General features: G+C 42.9%; 1 protein-coding gene across 2 annotated transcripts in view; it reads right to left on the reverse strand.

Moving 5' to 3' along the window:
• atg7 (ATG7 autophagy related 7 homolog (S. cerevisiae)) overlaps positions 1-16,371 on the reverse strand; it is a 40,186-nt gene that overhangs the window by 21,947 nt on the left and 1,868 nt on the right. For both annotated transcript variants that reach the window (XM_030375677.1, XM_030375676.1), the window contains exons 4-16: positions 16,125-16,242; positions 15,798-15,875; positions 15,543-15,659; positions 13,763-13,909; positions 13,424-13,512; positions 11,281-11,402; positions 10,170-10,260; positions 9,552-9,696; positions 8,677-8,835; positions 5,481-5,675; positions 2,891-3,136; positions 1,708-1,823; positions 488-563 (exon numbers count right to left, since the gene is read on the reverse strand). In XM_030375677.1, the coding sequence (XP_030231537.1) occupies positions 488-563; positions 1,708-1,823; positions 2,891-3,136; positions 5,481-5,675; positions 8,677-8,835; positions 9,552-9,696; positions 10,170-10,260; positions 11,281-11,402; positions 13,424-13,512; positions 13,763-13,909; positions 15,543-15,659; positions 15,798-15,875; positions 16,125-16,242 (1,699 nt within the window). The remainder of the gene's footprint in view (positions 1-487; positions 564-1,707; positions 1,824-2,890; positions 3,137-5,480; positions 5,676-8,676; positions 8,836-9,551; positions 9,697-10,169; positions 10,261-11,280; positions 11,403-13,423; positions 13,513-13,762; positions 13,910-15,542; positions 15,660-15,797; positions 15,876-16,124; positions 16,243-16,371) is intronic.

Here is a 16,371-nt window from a genome sequence, read left to right on the forward strand (position 1 = left end):
TGCCAGAAAATCTTTGCTTGATTAAAAGTCAGGAGTAATTCGTAAAAGCATTGATATACCTCTGGATGATTTGATGTAACCACTTTAACGTAATGGTTCGCAAAACAAAACACTGCCCTTTCTTTGGTGAATCAACATTTTAATAGAGAATAGCTGGCAGATGAGGATAAGTGGCACTTCATAATTTGAAGCGACTAGTTGAAAACAAAAAAGAGAAAACACTGCCTAATGAAACGGCTTAGTTTGAGTCGTGATTAAAGAACAGTGGGTTTGGAGAAAACCAACACAGGTCGGTGTAGTTCATCACACAGGTAATGTTGTTATTGTGTGTGTGTGTGTGTGTGTGTGTGTGTGTGTGTGTGTGTGTGTGTGTGTGTGTGTGTGTGTGTGTGTGTGTGTGTGTGTGTGTGTGTGTGTGTGTGTGTTTGTGTGTGTGTGTGTGTGTGTGTGCACGCGTGTGTGTGTGTGTCTGTGTGTGTGTGTTTACCTGATGTGGCACAAGGCCTAAAGAGGTAGGAGGTTCATTCATCCGGTCGTCACTGCTGCTTGCTATCGCATAGCCTCTGAAAAACAAAAAATAAACAAGTGCAGTGAAAAATAAAGACAAGGAAAGTGTGGAAGAGAGGACAAAGCCAGGCGAAAAAGAGAAAAACAGTTGTAGGGGCAAGGATAAGTGTCGGCACATGATGAGGTCGATGTCATCATTGGTTATAAGGATCATACTGCAAGTGTTTGGCTTTTTTAACACGGCTTCATGGCCCTCATTAGACAAGCTTGCAAATTGAAGCCCCCAGACCCCCCGTTGAGCCTGGGTTCCATAGCCGGGCCAAGCGTTGACACTGTGTAGAAGGCTGGGCTGAATCGGCGCTGTCGGCAGCTGTTGGCCCGTTGGGTGTGACGTTTATTCCGCACCGGTGCGTTAACGCATTTGAGTGGGAGCATGGGACAGCCCAATTATTTCCTAAAAACAGATTATCATTCCACGCGTCATAGTAGAAGAGACTGGCACCACAATAGCATTCATGACAACGTGACATCTGATGCGTTGCTTCATATGGTATTGGAAGGAGAAAACGAAGAGCGGGGAAAATGAGGCAATGAGGAGGACAAAATGATATGAATGGGTGCGAGCGGTAGGGTAAAACATGGTCTACTTGGGGAAAGAACACTGGGGTCTGACGACCTTCCCTCTCCTCCCTGAAGTTGAGTCTTCCTGAGCCTTTTATCTGCACTCTATAATGTCTTAGAGAGGCTCAAAAAAGGAAAATGGCCACCTTATCAGGCCTGCACGGCTGGCCAATTTGGCGGTCAGTTCACCATACCAGCAAGCCCCCCCGCCCCCCCCCCCCCCCCCCCCCCCCCCACACACACACACACACACACACAGAACATAATGCTTCCTGATGGAGGTAAGTGGCTAAGAAGTCTTAGGAGCATATTGAAGGGAAAACTCTAATGAAGATTGGGTGTGTAAATATATTCTTTCTATTTTAGGTTACTTTAAATTTACAAGGAAAATGTTAATATGAAAACTACTCATATTGAAGAGAAGTACCGGCTACTCATAAGGTGTAAAAGCATTGAAAAAATCTACACACATTGCCTAGAATGCAGTTTTTCTGTTTACCGTGTTGTACAGTACCACAACATTCAGTAGTACGGGTGCCATGAGAGAGACCCTTATAATACACATATAGTCCATGTTACCCTTCACTGTGCTGCAGAATGGACACCATCATCTCTACAGCCAGCGCTCCTGCGATCATGGCCAGGCCCGGGCGGCTCACGGTGCACTGCTGGTCCAGTGTCCGGTCCCTTGTTGACTGGTGAACAAACAGAACCAATGACGGCATTTAATGCAGAGTTAAAGGTGATGTAGGGAAGATTAAAGGAGGCATTATTTCAGTTCAATTTGATAGAAAATGACATAGTTTTCCACCAGCTATTAGTGAGTGAAATCTGTGGTACTGTACTGTGCCGGCCTCTGTATGACCCTATTCAGATTGTAAATTGCTCATTGCTGACCAATCAGGGTATCCCTTGCCTGATTGGTCAATGTGAAGATGAAGGGTTGGATGGGATTCCTTTTGGTTGTTTATTTTTCAAAATATTGGCCTCTGCTCCCCTCTTCAATCCTACATTCAGCAGCTTTTATAATGAATAGTTAATATTGGAGTCTACCGGGCATGACATTTAACCAAACAGTAGGGCTTAATTACAGCCAGGGATATGCAATGGACGCCCGGGCGATAAGAAACTGCCAGAGACAACTCGCATCAAAAGGTCAACTAAAGGAGAAAGTAAAAAGGACGAGTGGTGAAGGGGGACAGACGGGGGAGATAAGGAAAGAAGGGAAGAGTGGGAGGTAAGAAAAAGAAACACAACAAGAAATAACAAGAAATATCAAAATAACAAAGGCAAACATTGAGTAAAGAAAGAGGGACAGAGCGCTCATCAGAGGGAAAGTTAGATGGAGAGAATATAACGAGGGAGGGAAAGAGAGGGTGTGAGAAAATAAGCAATGCATAATTGTGACGGACACAGAAGGTCGTGGGACAAAAAAAAAAAAAAAGTGTCACAAAGCATGCCTGCTCTAAAATCTGTTCAGTGCTCTTCTGGTCTCCTGTGTGCCTTCGAGGGATGCCGCGATCTGCCGCCCTTCATCAGCGTATTCTTCGATTACCACTTAAAACATCCCTCAACGCCGCACACACACACACACACACACACACAGAGAGATAGAAAACACACACACACACACACACACACACACACACACACACACACACACACACACACACACACACACACACACACACACACACAGAGATAGAAAACACACACACACACACACACACACACACAGACGCAAGTTTGCAAGGGTACTCACATCTCCGGGTGCGACGACGTCATTGCAAAAGTAACAGCCCAGCCTGTGTCCGGGAATGTTGGAGAACAGAGAGGACCCCTGTGCCGCAGGGGCAGCGCCGGCCGGAGTGGACTGGGAAGAGGAAGTAGAAGAGGCGGAAGGGGAGGAGTCTACGCCTGTTCCCGCATCCTGATTGGCTGGGGGGTTCTTCAAGCCGTGTCTCATGACAACAAAGGTGTCGAAGCCCAGAGCTGCGTTCATCACCAGCTATAGATCGACAGAAAACAGAAACAAACTGAAACCTTAATACAGTACAATCATCATATGTCTGCCGGTCCATCTTGACATAAAACAAAAAGAGACCAAACAACACTGGACTTGACTCAGACGGCAGGGAAAGCTAGCCCGCCCAATCGACTTTGCCGACCACTCTGTTTCACATCCTCTTTTTCAGTGTCAAAGCTAGACTGCAGGTGCTACCTACCAAATATAATCTGGTATTATGGTACCCTGCTCACCACTATCCAGACCGTATAATGCACTCAGACTCTGGCCATCAACTCGAATCAGTTACCCATATTGTAAATGGCTGTACTACGTACAAAGGACTTTATATTGCACGCCATGACCGAATGGTCCTTCTTATTGCTAGCACTGTTAAGGAAGCATTTTCCATCCTAAACAACTCTGCCAAGGTTGTTTAGCAGCTCTATTGATGTGCTTTGTAATATCCACAACACCCCTGGCCTGAAGTGGTGCTTTTCAACAGAGACGGAAGGGAAGTGCTGTTACATGAAATAGGCTGTGTGTATGATCTCTACATGGACATTGCCTTTAACGATAAAATCATGAAGTACCAGCCCATTCTGGCAAAACGAAGCGACCTAGGCTATCAATGCAAGCTAGTGGGATAGATTTTTGGTATTTCCACATCCTTGCTTTCAGTGGATTAAGGTTGGCAGGGCTCTCCAGCAGAAATTCAAAACAACTAGCAACGCTTATCTCTCTATCAGCAGTGATAGGCACTAGGCAGCCTTGCAGGTGTGTGTGTGTGTGTGTGTGTGTGTGTGTGTGTGTGTGTGTGTGTGTGTGTGTGTGTGTGTGTGTGTGTGTGTGTGTGTGTGTGTGTGTGTGTGTGTGTGTGTGTGTGTGTGTGTGTGTGTGTGTGTGTGTGTGTGCTAATGGTAGTCACCATTAGCTTTGAAGACAATTAAAAACAAAAAATCACTTCACATCTTAAAATAATCATGTTACCTTATCTGCACAATGGGGTTGCAGCTAGAATTTCAGATGGCAGCAAAAATTGCCTTTTTCGTTCATTGGGTGAATGGCCTCTGTTCAAGTCATGCGTCATGCACTTGATGCTTGAGCCCCCTTGGTGCTTAAACTCACAATGACATAATTACACACCCCTTCAAAACGGATGTTTTTGAACAGAGCTGGAAGCGTAAAGCAACTCTTCAAATGAAAAAATAAAAGGAGGAATAAAAATACTTAGTTCTACTGAAGTACTCACAGGTTCAATAAGCAACAAACCCTTTTCTGTGTTATTGTGTAAAATCTAAATTTGTATTCAAGTAAAAGTTCCTGTCCTTAAGGACGTTGAACCTTTCACTGAACGTTTAGTGCTTAGCCATGTTGCCACAGTAACGGGTCTACCGACAGCACGTCAACTATTAATGTCTTGGCTGTGTTCGCTATGTGCGCTCATTGGGCTCACTGCAAGCTACCGTGACCATTAAAAAAGCTGCAGCGATGAGGACAATTCTACAGCAGACGCAAAACACTTAACAGGAAACAATAATTTTTGAGTTGGGCCATCGAAGGTCAAAGCTGTTTACAACTGCTTGGCCACTAACTGAATTCCATTCAGCAAATGTTCTGCTCCAAAGAGAAAACCACTATTATGTGCTGTGCTTTCTACTCATATTAAAAGGCATCGAATACGTTCCCTATGTAAACTGACACCCTTAACTCGGTTAGGACATTGGTTGCGCACTAACTTTCAAAAGTATTTGTTTGGTGCTGGGCGGTCGCCAGGTTTATGACCTTCTATATTCTGAATTTAATATTGAGCCAGATTAAGCCGTCACTGTTGTGTTATGATGAATTAGAGCTTGAAAGGAATCTTAACTGCCCAAAAAACATGTCCCTCTTACAGTATTCCAAACTGTGTGTGAACGTCAAACGAATTTGCTGCTTCTCGTGCAACTCCAAACCTGTTCAGTCTGTGAGGTGGACATGTGTACGTACTACGTAGCTTCCTGGACATCACCCATTTACCTACACACGTTTTGTGAACATCAATTGGTTTCCTACAGTGTGTCGCCCTCGTTGGAGTTTCTTGGATGAATGGCTGCCTTGCACTAGTCTGTGGCCAAAACTCCTCCAACTTCTTCAACCTTCAAGGAACTTTCAGGAAAAACATTTTGGAGGTGAACTAGCCACTGAGATCCTAACCCTTGTGGCATAGAATATCGGGCGTTGGCGGGGTAATTTGCCCCCCACCTACTACTATGCAACACCCAATGGCCGTTTGAGGAACTACACGCTAGTCCCTTCTTCCTTGGCTTCCCAAACAGACCAGTCCCTTCCACTGGAAGTACGGTACCTTCCTCTGGCTGGCGGCCACCACGGTGGGTAGCCAGCGGCTCTCCCTAGTGTCCATGAGCAGGAAGACCACGTCGTGCTGGGAAACCAGCTTCTCCAGCTGCTCCACGTCCTTCTGGGCCTGTGCTAGCGTCTCGGCAGAGAAGTCCACCGGGTGGCCCGGCATGGGGATGCTCATGTTGTAGCCCTGGGTGTTCTGCAGGTGAGGGGAGGGTGAAGGGGTTATTTCAATGAATGCTTTGAAACAATTGACATTCGATCTGCATTGCCTTCAATTATATGTATTTTGGTCATTATTTTCTATAAGTCCACATCAATTTTGTATAAAAAAAAAAAGATCCACGCGCCACTCCAAGTCAATGTTGCCTTTGGAAAATTCATGCAAGGCTTCGCAAGACGGCCGGTTTGTGGTGGTTTGGGCTCAACATGAACAGCAAATGATCCCAAAGCAAGGCTCCTAGCCCTCCAATCAAGGGTAGGGCTTTGACTCCGAACTTCGTTATTCGAATAAAATTTGAATATCAAAAAATAAATCAAAAATTCGAACGAATATTAGGCAGTCATTAATATTCAAACCTGTTATAGGCAGGCCAAGAGGGAGGGACGTCTATTCATACTATTGTAATGACCACGGAAGAGGCAGTGAATGAAGTATTGATTAGACAGCGATTTATTAGAAACCTAATAAACCGTTGGAATACGCAAGACCGGTGACCATAGCAACGCGGTAAACAAATCTCGTGAAGCCCAGTCCAGGTCTTACTGAAGGCATTTAATGGTCAAAATATTATTAATAGATATTCGAATATATTCCAATATTAATATTAATAAACAAACAAACTTCGAATATGATTTTTGGGCAAAAGTCAAAGCCCTAATAAACGGTGTGCATAAGGAGACCCGGCAGAGGAACCGTGTGGCCGTGTGCTGAGAGCTCCGTCATCAAAGCCGGCAGGTTGAAGCATACACTCCTTACAGAGGGTCAAGTCGCCCAGACTGGGAGCTGAATTAATAATGACCCAGATCTTGACCAACTCAATCGAAGCGAGCTGCGTGAGGGAGATTTAAAACTAGAGAAAGATGAGCAAAGAAACGGAGGGATAAATATCCGCTGCTCGATGAGGACGTTGACCTGTTGGTGATGAGGGCAAACAAATCCGAGAACAAACACTTATTTAGGTTGAAATGGGCTCTGTCTGGAGACAGCCACAGCTTATGTTAGTTCCTTTGCATCAATTTGGAATATGTGCACATTGTAAATGCAAAGTATAATCATCTTCAGTTTGCTGTAGTGTTGAAAACAATGTAACATAATATCAGAAAATAAGGGCTCATTATCCTCCACTCCGACATTGGCTGTGACTCTCCGTGCAGAACAGCAGCATTTAACTCGGCCAAATGTATAATCAAATCTGCATCACCATTGGCGTGAAAACAATTTAGTTAGAGCTATTGTGTCTCAGCTATAATTGGAACCACATGAAGGCAGAGAGGGACACAAATATTGCGAGATAGATAGACCATTGCGTTTTTAATGACAACCTGGCTCTCCTGAGGATAATGTCTTCTAAAATCGTACCACAACTTGACAAGCTATAAGAAATGAGTAGAGAAAAAGACGAATCCTTCAAATACAAAGTCTGGAAGTGAGTCTAGCATCATGGGTTCTTTCAGGGTCATGTTCTGAAGAGTCATGTTAAGCATTTAAGCGGAGAAGAGACACACTACACTTCTAGGGTATTATATTTGTATAGAAAGGCTCCCTAACCTTTCCCGGAAGGTTAAATAAACAGATTTCACTATCTTTTTTTAAATGTCAGTGTTGATATCATAAACCTTCAAAAAGGCGTGGCCAGTGTGTCGACAAAACATAAATAGAACCTTACCTAGAAAAAGTGACGCATATAGCGTAACTCAGTGCCTTTGTAAGCAGACAATGCGTGCAGTTTGAATGTTTTCACGACCTGCCACAACCGTTTTGGGAGCCTTTGCAAGTCTTGGATGAGTCCTTTTCATGCCTCACATAGTGAGGGCTCCAAGCCAAGTCCACGAGAGACAAGTGGAGGGCTTACATATAGAAAGTCATGCTGGGAGTGAGAGCACAGATAAGCCGTGGCAAAACTTTTTTGGCAAATGCCAGACCATTGTGGTTTGTTGGCAGGAGGCTTAAAGTGACGCAAAGAGAAAGAGAAAAGGGGAGGGAGAGCGAGACAAAGAGAGAGTATGAGAGAGATTGAAACCCAATCGGGGATTGGTGGTAATTCATCTTTTTAAAATCGTAACACACAATGTCTGCACCAAGATTAGCAACCAGCGATTACAAAGCCCCTGATTGCAAGTCAGTCAAGGTCAGTGCTTTGTATTGAGGGACCCCATCGCCAAGCTCAGGGCCAATTACATCACAACCTATGAGTCTCACAGAGTGAGACAAACTGGGACTTCTGGCTAACTAGAAGGGTGCAGGGGTCGTGGGGGTAACTGCTGATACAGCGTCCGAATCAAAGTGAGAAAGGGCACTGCAATTTCACTGATCAAAACGTAATTGTTATTGTCAGAAAACCTATTTCATATATAAGCACTTCAGATAAACAATATGATACGCACATACAAGAATGTGCGCATTGAAATTCCCCCTTTGGGCTAAGCAGGATGTTGATTTTCATTATCACCAACAAGACACACAGCATGAATAAGAATGCGTTGTCCGACGCATGCGTTGTGAAAGTGTTGGAGGATGGGGGATTTCTTCCACATCGACACATGGCCCTCATGGGTCTTGCTTATTGTGCGTTTCCTTAGGGATGGACTGAAATTTCCCTCCCATGCAGGGGGCTTAGTGTAGACCCTATCCTGCTCCTTAATTAACCAAATAATAAAGCCAGCATAATCACGCAATAATGAGAGCATTTCATTTTCTGCAAGGTCGGCTCACATCACAGCGCAGACACGACCAATCAAAAAGGGAATATGTTTATCCACCGAGATTAAACAAAAACTGACACAATGAGCAAAACAAGAAAACATCCATCATTGTCAGCCATTATCAGTAATTCCTATTTATTATAGTAAGCCAAACCAGGGAATCAGACCAACAATTAACAAGTTGAAAGAGAGTTATTTCACCTATTAGTCTGACTGAAGACATGTAGACTACTGTTAATAACAAACTTTCTGATTAACCACCATCAACTACTCACCACTCCTGGGAAGATTTTGGTGAGTCGATCGGCCGCTGCCGTTGCTTTGGATTTGCCCCCTCCAAGGCAGTCCTCAAACTCGTACAAAGGCTGCCTGACCGGGTTGGAGTAGGAGATCTTTGCGTTGTCGACAAATGTGATGTGACGTACACCCCATCCCTAGAGAGGAAGGATGAACAGGTATTGCCAACACAGTACAATATATGTTTTTGTGGTTATTTTTGATTTAATACTGAAAGACTGGTAGTATATGTAAAGAATCTTTTTTTTTAACCCTTTGGTAATGTTTTCATTATATGGTAATAATAGGTCTGATCATTTCATACGAGCGATATTCTTATTTTGTTTTCTTTCTTCCCCTGTGTTTTCCTTTTCAGTAATTTTTCAACAGCACTTAATAAATAATGGGCTGTGTGAGGACAATGGGGACCAAACAAAAATACACAATCCCTTTGGGAAAAGTATCTGGGGGACACAATTCCTTGGGGATGAATAACATGAAACTGAGCTTTTTCAGATCATTTTCATTATTGGGACAAAATACCAAATAAGGATAAAAGCGTCTTTCAAAAACAGCTTTGAAATCTTTAAGGATTAACAGCTGTTGAAATATTTCATGGCAGCATGAGAGTTCGGACAGCAACAGAAACATGACTAATCCTGTGCTCAGGGACTCTGAGATGAGAGACAGTGTTAATCCTACAGGGTTGAGGATTTGACGGAGCCACTTTAACGCCCCACAGCTAAACATGCTCTTGTTTAGACCGTTATGTCCGCCCGCGTCGCCATGTTCAGAGGGAAATAAACAGAGGGTCAAAAGTAAAATGTCCAAAAGTGTTCATTCATTCGTCATCCATCCATCCATCCATCTGTACCATGAGAGTCCTGGCTACGTTGCAGCCCAGAGTCCCAGCCCCGAGCAGCAGACACTTGGTGCTGACCACCTTGTCTAGATCCAGGGAAGGAACCAGCCTCCATCGCATGAGCTTCAAGTTGAGGTCCACCGAGGACTCCGCAAGCCTGGAGGTAGACAGTATGACGTGCATGGAGAAACACTCGCACAGACCCGGTTGAAATACGATGATGAGTGGTAATTATATGAGTCACAGTGTGCAGGGACTATAATCGACTCAATCACCTAATTTCTAACTATCCAAGTCTTAATACTGTAGTCGATACCGTTACCATAATATGTCGTATCATGTTATCTCGCTTGAAAGAATATGCAACCTGAGTCTCAAAATGAGTTCTAAGGTGATCTAATGTGTGTAGATATGTGGCAGCAATCAATTCCATTCCGATTACCATTGTTTAAATGTATGTGTAACTAATAACCTGTCATTTATTACAAGGAAATGTATTCAGCTAGTAAGTGATTTTGTTGAGACCCAAATCTGGAGATTACTGCAGTCATTTATATATTTAAGTCCTAAGGTTTTCCACACACCTTCCTTGTTATGGATGGGTTAATCAATGGTATTCATCAAGCTTACCTTTTGGGGTCCATACATTCGCTGAGGTTCACCATCCTGGGACTCATGGCGTTCTTTGCGTTCTTTTCCCAACCCACGCTCTTGGGACACACTGCAATATCGAAATGTTGGGTCAAATTATACAATGGAAATAACACGCCAATACAAGACCAACATTCCAGCTGGTCTCTCACTAGACCCAGAACATACTCATGGGGATTGAACGTTACTGACCACCTGAAGAAACCCTGGCCAGCATCCGGTGTACTTCAGGAAATCAATCTGAAACTTTTTACCAGACCTGATCTGAAGGGAGCATCTACAGGCTATGAGGGCCAGTAGGTGGCTTCTAACATCCACCCATCCCAACAACAATCCTTTCATCTTCTTTTCAACTGCCACTTGTTCCGTTCATGGCTGGAGTTTGATCTCATTCCATTCAAACACTGGGTAAGTGCATTTAAAACTGCACTATAATAAAAAAAACATTATTCAGTTCTGCAAAACAGTTTTGAACAACTTCTCTGACGCAACCATCCATTTCCCTGAGGCTCTAGCCAAAGCTGCTGCCTTTCTACCAAACAAATTAACCTTTTGTTTTTGTAAAATTGGCTTTGTCCCCTTCATCCCAACTGGTATGTGTTCTGGTGCCGTTCATATTCATTTGAATGTCGATTCAAAATGATGGAACCAGGTTTGCAGACTACCGTCATTAGTATTATGTTAACAGGATAATGAAGGATGCCAGAGCAAATGAGCGAGCAGTTCGTTCAGAAGATGCCCTTTCTTCCTGACCTGCAGTGGTCAGAATTCAATCGATACTGCTTACAAAATAGCCAAACGAAAAGTGTCTGTCAAATAGAGTAACGGAACCTCCTATAAGGACAGTAGCAGTAAAGGCAATCAATATATCTTTGCTAAACAAAACTACAGCACTCATTGTGGTGACGAAGAGGTCAGAGCTCATTACCAGCAACCAAACACAGTCTGGTTAACAACGTTATTGCCGTCATCGAGAGAGCTGCTATAATGTCATCAGCACCACCATATGGATAGCGCTAGCATATATTGCAGCGGTTCACTGTTAGAAAAGTGGACACTCACGCACACACACATGCACACCCAAGGTCACCTGAGTTGTGGGGCACCTCAGGAAGTTGGACTTGGAAGATGATGCTATGCTGAATGGATCGGCTGCCCTGAAGTGTTCTGTCCCTGAAGCACAGCACCTCCACCTTGTCCACCTTAGAAGCCCTGCAGGAAACACAGGCATGAGTCACAACAAATAGGTACTCACCCTAATTCATACCGGAGAGGGTCAACAGGGAAGCATTTCATCTTTTAGTTTCCATACTTGATGTTTAATATTATATGAAATTGACATAGTTCACTATGACAATTGTGCATTATATTAAATGTATACATAATATTAATCTGCTTTTAATGAGGAATGCACATTTGAGGTCCAATTAAGTAATTAATTCATGCGAATATGAATCCATTAATAGAATAAGAATCTTTACATACATAGACAGAACCCACATACATTTGATTTGACCGGATTATAATGGGCATGTATTAAGTGTCTCGTGCTAAAAGAGAACAACTGCCGCCTTCAAATGCACCTCACACAGAATCCAATCCAGAATGTGTCTTAGCTCAACTGGGCATGGACAAATGACGCAACAAAAAAACACATGACAAGGAAGTAGCCTAGTAACCCAGTAAATCACTGAGTAACTTCTTGTCCCCTTAAAATGGCGGCGTTCCTTAATACATTGACTTATTAAAAGTAATTTATTCAATTACAATTCAGCTTCAATTTAAATATGGTGGTCTAAACTTGATCAACCTTTTTGTTGCATTGCAAATTCTATGGCGGAATATGATCAAGTTTATAGCTTGAAAACGACAGACCCAGTTGTCCCTTTTCCCTCTTCGTTCCAAAAGACTCAACTCCCTAGCACGTCGTGCTACAGATCACTCCACTGGCTCCCTAGCAGCCCACAACCCATGCAGTCAGTGAGGGGGAGATCAGCCTTGGACACTGTAGCTGCATCCATGCACATCACATCTCTCCTCTGTTTCCTCGTGTCCCTACACGCGCTGTGAGGTCCACTGTGACCAAGGAATGAGGTCTGGTGTATGACATCAAACTGCAACTCATCTCCAGCTCAGACACCTTCAAGAGTGTCTGGACTACTCTCATGAGTGGTGCCTGCTTGGTGGATGGAGCGACTGATCTCTATAGGATCTGCAATGTTTTAACAACCCCTCAATGATCTACACAGAATAAATGTCAGCCGAGAACATCAGGATCAGTCAGATCAACTGACCTGTGCACTTTGTTACTATAGCACTGAACATTTAAAGTGATCGTTATTTTTTGCGATGTAAAAACCCTGAATAGGCATTTCTTAATCTACTGAACCCGATTCATATTATTATCTTAGCAACAGCACTCGGTTGTGTTTTTATAATGTTGCTTTTGCAGCATTTTTTTTTTGTATTTGTTCCAATATTGGCTCTATGGTTTGATTTGGTCGCTTAGAATAAAAGTATCCGCTATATGACTCGTCTCTTTCTCACCCTCCTTTTTGTGGCTAGAGAATGTGATGACAAACACTAAACACAGTTAGCCTCATATGGTACAAAGTGACTTAGGTCAACATACAAGCAGTGAACCAACAAGACGCTAAGAGGCTACACTGCATGCAGAGCTTTTTCAGCCAAGCCAAGATAAACAGTAGGCATTGATGATGATGGAGGTATGTGGGGTGTTCTGAACTGGCGACCACAGAGATTTTATAAAATCGCAAGATATTTCAGAAGATCTACTGATCTCACATGTTTCTGACATCACTCCTGAAACACACCCATCTATACAAAAATAAATCCAGAAAGAGTGTGCGTGCGTGTTTGCTGAACAACGAGGCCTATATTTTATGGCCCTTCGTCCAGTTAACTGTAACCTGCCTCCATCCATTTTCTTTACACTAACAATAGACCCAGATTAAACAGCCAACGACAAAGATAAAGTATCTAGAAGGTTTACTGCCAACTGTATCTGAGAATTTACAGCCTCAATTGCACTTTGCAAAGGTATGAGGTATGAATGGCTCATGCTTCAGGCTTATCTCCGTCATATAAATATATCCCTGTGAACTAGCAACGCCGCAATAACACACTCTGCTGCAAAGAACTTTGAAAAAACCCACAGCATATAAACACATACACGTATGAGTACATTTAAAGCCACACACACAGCTTTATACCATTGGTAAGCCAGTAGGATCAAGAGGTTCCTCAGAGGCCACCCCGGATGTTGGGACAGAGTGCATGGATCATAGACGCCCACTGTAACCTAGAAAAGCCAAACATATTCTGTTTACACAGGCAATGATGCAAACTGTCATCCAAAACGCCTGTGTTTAAAATCTGAAGAGAGATTTAAAACCCATGACATGGAGATGCAAATAGCGGTGTGTTTTAACTGTGTGTAGGTGGTGTGCCTGGATTGCGAAGCAAAATACAACAATTTATAGCAAAGGTTACCATATCCTGTGAGTGAGAGTAGAATAAAAGATTGGGAAGATCTAGGAACACGGACGTACCTTCTTCTTATCGGTCAGGAAGGTTTCCCACTCGGCCAGGGGAGCAACCTGCACGCCTTCGTCTGTGTACCTGACCAGGAAGTAGGGCACCGCGGTGGTCCCACTCTGACTGCACAGACCGTCGTAGGCCCCCTGCAGGGCTTCGATCTAAACAAGTGAATAGATACATTGTCATCAATTCAATAAGAAAATAGCTTGGAAAACAAGGAGGGCGATATTCCGGAATGCTTCTGAACACAGGGTTGACCTGGCAGGTCCTGCTTTATTCATATCTTCAGGAGATATAAATAGATAAGTGTTCAATTATCTTTAATGTTCGATTCAAATAATAATTTAAATCAATACATCCAAGGTCTCATTAATATATTAAAGTGGAAAAACATTTAGCAATATGTTGCCTTGGTTTTCTCGAGACACACTTGGCCAGCCCAGGTTATAAAACCCTCATCAATTATTTCCGCGTTCCCTGGTGAGGCATAGGGAAATACTCTGGTGGCCTCACACCGATTGAGGAGTGGCTCCAGCCCTGTCCTCTCCATGTCCCTTCAGTGCCCCGCTGGGAGGAACGAATGCCTCAAGGACCTCGACCCGAGTTCTCATTCAGACTTCAACATCTTTTTGATTGGTCACAGGAATATTTTATTGATCCTTTCAATGCGCTATCTATTTATATCTCCAAAAGCAAAGTTGCCGAGATGAATAAAGCATGAGCAGCAAGGTGGGCGCTGTGTTCAGAAGCCTTCCAGAATATTGCCCACTTTGTTTTCCAAGCAATTCTCTTAAGCCGGAAAGAAAATGCTTTGAAAAGCATATTTTTGGTTGAATGTCTTCTTAAGTAGCAGTATTAGTGCAGAATGCCTTATTTCAAGAATCACATTTCTGAAAAGCTTAATCTTTGATAAAAATAGAGATTTATACGATTTTGAAATGGCTGTGTTAACGACCAATACATCAGGCGACTGCCCTAATGATTCATAGTTGGGTAGGTTCTGTCTGCGCTGCCACAATTCATTAGGCTGTTGTCTATCGATATTAGGGTGCATATTAGGGTGAAGAGTGGTGAATTTAGTGGCCTCTAGTATAACAGATGCCAATAAAGTAGTAAAATATCATTTATATGTAATAAGCCACACACTATGGCGTTACACTATGTATTCTAGAAGCTTAACCCGTTTCAGATGCGGACATCCACATCAACTGGCAGATCCTAATTCATTCATCCCGTCAACTTGGCTTCATGAGATATAAATAAAATTATCTATAATGTTTGATTCAAATATTAATTTGAATAAATACATCCGAGTATTGATTTAACAACATATGGCTCCTCACCACTAGTTGCTACTACATTTTACACACTGGACCTTTAACAGCAGCATTGTATACAGTGAAAACACTGTGTGGGGAGGAAAGGGCACAAAAATGCAATTTCAGATCCAAAGAGGTTGGATTGTCGCAATAATTTTCAGACTGAAAAATAGGATCACAGGCCAAAGCAAAGAAACTGCATGTTAACTGTCTAGGCTTTACACCGCCATCAGTACAGCCAACAACAATTACATAGCAGCTACTTTGAAACCGATCAACCTCTGAAAGCACAGACAAATAGAACAACCTAGCTATCAACCCACTGGGCAATGCCAGCCCTTAAGATAGATTTAGTACACTTAATAGTGAGGACGTAGATAATTATTTGTCATTAAGGCAGGTATAAATCTGCCTTCATGACAAATAAGGATAAAATATCCTTTATGAGTGGATCCATTGACGACAGCCCCACCTGTTTAGCAGAGAAAACGTCTTGCAGAAGAGAGGGCTGCTGCAGAATCTTTATCCCCTCGGGGAAACAGAGTGCAGGGAAGCAGAACCAATAGTAGAAATGGTATTTCTTCAAATCCTATGGAGGGGAACGGTAGACAGAAAAAAAGAAAGATAATATTAAAAAAAAGTAAGAAAGAGCATGGGCAGGAAAATAAACAATGAGAAAGAAAGACCAAACTAATCAACAAAACCAATATCTAAAAGATATACGCACAGCAAAGGTGAGCAGAAGGAATTTGCAGAGAACTGAAGGGTCCTTCATCGCAGCCCCAGACTGAATCGCATCCCATATCTGGAAAAGATTCAAAGAAAAACAAGCTTAGCAGACATGTAACGTCGAAATGATAATTTAGCTTCAATAAAGCGACATAACATTTTCTTGTGTTCTTATTTAATCAAATGAATATAAAGGAAATAGATCCCATGAAATTGAGATTACAACCTAAACCCGGTGGATAGGAGTTCAATTGACATTCATTTCAGTGAACTTCAGAGTGTGCGTGCATTTGTGACCAGTGTATACACTGGGGTGATTCCTTACCTCTTGAGCCTGTTTCTCCAGCAGACCTTTCTTATCAGTGGTCTTGAAGGCATCCAGGGTGTTGGTGTTGTACAGAGTTCCTACAGCTGGACAGCAGCGCGCTGGGGTTTTTCCATCCCTGAGTGACGAGGCAATAACTCATGTTTACGACGCGCTACATCACGTACAAACATCAGAATAACAGCAGGAATTTAAACTATTATATGTATTTATACTACAGCGATTTTTGGGGGAAACAAGAATATAT

Source organism: Gadus morhua, chromosome 13 (genome assembly GCF_902167405.1).
Source record: "Gadus morhua chromosome 13, gadMor3.0, whole genome shotgun sequence".
Taxonomy (NCBI): Eukaryota; Metazoa; Chordata; class Actinopteri; order Gadiformes; family Gadidae; genus Gadus; species Gadus morhua.